Source organism: Lactuca saligna, chromosome 5 (genome assembly GCF_052625555.1).
Source record: "Lactuca saligna cultivar CGN05327 chromosome 5, ASM5262555v1, whole genome shotgun sequence".
In the NCBI taxonomy this organism is placed as follows: domain Eukaryota; kingdom Viridiplantae; phylum Streptophyta; class Magnoliopsida; order Asterales; family Asteraceae; genus Lactuca; species Lactuca saligna.
The window spans coordinates 273,872,246-273,875,844 of record NC_136421.1 but is presented as its reverse complement, the minus strand read 5'-3'; the positions used below and the strand labels follow the sequence as shown (position 1 = coordinate 273,875,844).

At 33.2% G+C, this 3,599-nt stretch overlaps 1 protein-coding gene across 2 annotated transcripts; it reads left to right on the top strand.

Annotated features, from left to right (window-relative positions):
* Positions 1–3,272, top strand: LOC145047886 (pectin acetylesterase 5-like). Of its 2 annotated transcripts, XM_078996244.1 has the most exons (12): positions 1–339; positions 595–677; positions 1,003–1,132; positions 1,365–1,444; positions 1,550–1,639; positions 1,715–1,839; positions 1,949–2,009; positions 2,124–2,177; positions 2,332–2,409; positions 2,483–2,588; positions 2,654–2,799; positions 2,890–3,272. In XM_078996244.1, the coding sequence occupies exons 1-12, from the start codon at positions 96–98 to the stop codon at positions 3,010–3,012; spliced, it is 1,320 nt and encodes a 439-aa protein (XP_078852370.1). In that variant the 5' UTR covers positions 1–95; the 3' UTR covers positions 3,013–3,272. The 2 variants fall into 2 exon arrangements, with proteins under 2 accessions (XP_078852370.1, XP_078852371.1); XM_078996245.1 differs by lacking the exons at positions 1–339; positions 595–677 and adding an exon at positions 685–767.
* Positions 3,273–3,599: the final 327 nt, after the last annotated feature.

The following is a 3,599-nucleotide window of genomic DNA, read 5'->3' as shown; positions in this document are numbered from 1 at the left end:
TTTTGTTTGGTCAATGGTGTCTTCAACACTGACAGATCTGATGATCATGATTAACATGCTTTAATCTTCACTCATCAGCGGTCACCCTTCCAACAATGGTGAATACGCAACGTTGGTGGCTGCGAGCAGGAGTAGGAGGCCGGAGTTATATAATGATTTTGTGGCAAAGATGGGGGAAACGTGAATGGGCCATTGCCGCAGCTGGATTCGCCATTGTTCTTCTAGCTTTCTCTTTCTTCCTTTCATCAGATTCATCCTCCCCCGATCAATTCTCCGGCACCACCGACACTGATTTCGTACCGCTCGTTCTCTTAAGCAATGCTGTTCAACGAGGCGCCTGTAATTCTTTTCTCTCTGCAACTTATTTACCTGTGAATTAGAGATACGTTTGAATGTGGTGGTTAACTTTTGAACTTCTTAAACCCCGAACCTGTAAGCAATCATTAAATCTTGAAGCAGATATAAATATTAGCAATTAGTTAATGGTAATTTTTGTACAAGGAGTAGAATAGGGTTTGTACCCTGATGATGCATTCATTGATTGATAGTGAATGAAGCATAACATTACTTCTCTTCGCAAAATTTGACATGCAGATTGCTTAGATGGAAGTATTCCTGCATATCATTTTCAGAAGGGTTTTGGATCTGGCACTAGGAGATGGGTTCTACACATCGAGGTTATTGATCAACTATTAGATGCTTGCTCCCTTTACCCAAACAGTTTTAGCGTTTATGGTTGATGAATGATATTATTTGAATAAACCTTGGTATGTGCTTTTTTCTGGTAGAGAATACGATGAATTACAATTAAACTACTGAGTCGAAGTTATTGGGCATTTCCACTTTTTGATAGCTTTTCATTTTCCATGACAATTATTGTTGGTATATTCCTCATTTGTTTATGGTGATCTTATTGGCATACATGGGTTTGTCCCTAGGATTGTGTAGATTTAAGTTCTTTTTGCAAGTTTTCAGGACTCATCTCTTCCTTTTTAACTGCAGGGTGGAGGTTGGTGCAATACAGTAGCTTCTTGTTCTTTTCGTAAGGGGACTCCATTAGGATCTTCAAACTTCATGGAACACCAAGTTCAATTTTCTGGGATTTTAAGCAGTGATCCATCTCATAATCCAGGTTAGATATGGATTCTTGATTTAGGCATAAACCTTGTAAAATGGAAACTTTTTTACTACTTTTGACATCAATTAGAATGCAAAATGTTTGGCTAAAAATGTAATTGCACAGGTTGCGACCTTTGGTATCATTCACATTAGGTTCTTTATCCTAACGTTTTCGTAGATTGGTATAAAAAGTTGCTACATTTTTATTCATTATTTAAGCATTCAATGCATTGACACTTGTTCAGATTTCTATAACTGGAACAAGGTTAAGATACGGTATTGTGATGGTGGATCTTTTGCTGGGCACCCTGAAAGTGAACAAAAGGTATGTTCTTTCCTTGGTATGATATATTTCTTTCAATTTTTTCAAACATGCCACTTTAGTATAAATAAACAAATAAATATTTTGCCTCTTTCAATACTGCTACAGAATGATACTAAACTTTTCTTCAGAGGTCAACTCATATGGGAAGCAATGATGGATGAACTCCTTTCAATTGGATTATCTACTGCTCAACAGGTACATTTTATTCCTATAGTTAAGTAGAATTATATGATATTTTATTTGAAAAGCTGTTTGTTGATAATTTCACAGGCACTTCTTTCTGGATGCTCAGCTGGAGGATTGGCAACACTCATCCACTGTGATGACTTCAGAGGAGTTTTGCCAAATGATGCTAAAGTCAAGTGTTTATCAGATGCAGGTTTCTTTCTTAATGAGTATGTTGTTCTACAATGACAATTAATTTATGGTATATTGGTAGATATAATATAATATTATTTGCTAGTTTTATTGAAGATCTAAAAAAGTAATTCTATAAATTTGCAGGAAAGATGTTGCTGGTAATGCCACCATTCAGTCATTTTACCATGATGTTGTCAATCTTCAGGTTTGTCAGTTTATTTGTTATAATGTTGTTAAAGTCAGTATTTTTTTATTTTTTTTGTGTGTGTTTTGAGAAATGCAGTCATTAATGATCCAATTTCATGTATCATGATGTCAGGGTGTAACAGGAAGCTTGAAAAAAGACTGTGTTGCTAAAATGGAAGCATCCAAGGTGCCATTTCAATTTGTTGTCTTTATTCAAGGAATAGTAATTCTACATACACATCATTGAAATTTGAAAGTACATCTATATTTTTCACAATTGGTCCTTATTATATCAACTCATGTTTAATTTTGTACTATGTAATATTGATCCTTTCATGCAGTGTTTCTTTCCTGAACAAATAGTAAAAAGGACAAATACACCAGTTTTCCTTGTCAACCCAACTTATGACTTTTGGCAGGTATACTTATTATATTGGTTCATTTTTATTACTTTTTTATTTTTATTTTTAAATATTATTTTGTTTGTAACAGATAAAACACATTTTGGTACCTGGGCCATTAGATCCTAATGATAGTTGGTATAAATGCCAACTCAGCATTCAAAATTGTGGTCCCCAACAGATTCAAGTACTACAAGGTATGAGATATATATATGATAACTCTCATATGTGCAAAAGACGTAAATGCCCTTCTCATATGCAGGCTTTAGAAATTCATTCCTGAAGGCATTGTTGGAATTTGAGCAAATGAAGGGTGGAGGGATGTTTATAAATTCTTGTTATATTCACTGCCAAACATGGATGTCTGAGACATGGCATTCTCCAAATTCTCCCAGAATAAATAATAAGGTAATATTATAATTCGTGGTACTTATGAAAGAAAGTTATGATAAGTGAGTAAAGAAAGAGTTGATATTTTGTTTGTTTGTGGTTGAATAGACTATTGCAGAATCAGTTGGTGATTGGTTTTTTGAGAGAAAAGTAACAAAATACATTGATTGTCCTTATCCTTGCAATCCTACTTGCTACAACATGGATTTCACTGGAAAACGATTACATTGAGAAGATGTGAATGGCATTCAAGTGTTAATGCTGCCAAAAAAAGGGAATCATCAATTGGATTTTATGTAATTGGGATTTGGTTTGTTGTTGTAGGATTTAGCTATTTGGTGTAATTTGTTAGTAAATGATATGTAGGAAAGGTATCCCATCAAGATGATCTTGTTTTTTTTTTTTCCTTAATTTTGCTTAAGGTTATTTGAAGTTGTAATAATAAGTTTTCTAGTGTTTGATAAACCTGATTATGATTTTATTTTTGATTTTTTACTGGCGAAATAATTACATTTTGAGAATTATGATGTAGGAAAGTGTTGCTATGGAGCTAATTTTTGAAATTAAAAGTGGAGTTTTACAATATCCTTTTTTCAAACCATCATGGTGATCACTTTGAATCCATACATCCTTTGACTAAGACCCACTGATATGCATCCAATAACTCTTATGGATTGTGATCTGAACATTTTAATTTTTAACCTTCAAAATACGTTCAATTTAAAGTGTTATTACATTTAAATTTTATTTTTAATGATTTTTATATGTACACACATAATAGTTAATCAAATATTTTGTAAAATTCAACTATTGTGTTA

Bases quoted from the DNA above. Each gene is read 5' to 3' on its own strand.
- LOC145047886 (XM_078996244.1), top strand. From the start codon at position 96: ATGGTGAATACGCAACGTTGGTGGCTGCGAGCAGGAGTAGGAGGCCGG. The intron at 678-1,002 runs GTTATTGATCAA...TTTTAACTGCAG, and splicing joins GATGGGTTCTACACATCGAG to GGTGGAGGTTGGTGCAATAC. The intron at 2,178-2,331 runs GTGCCATTTCAA...CCTTTCATGCAG, and splicing joins CTAAAATGGAAGCATCCAAG to TGTTTCTTTCCTGAACAAAT.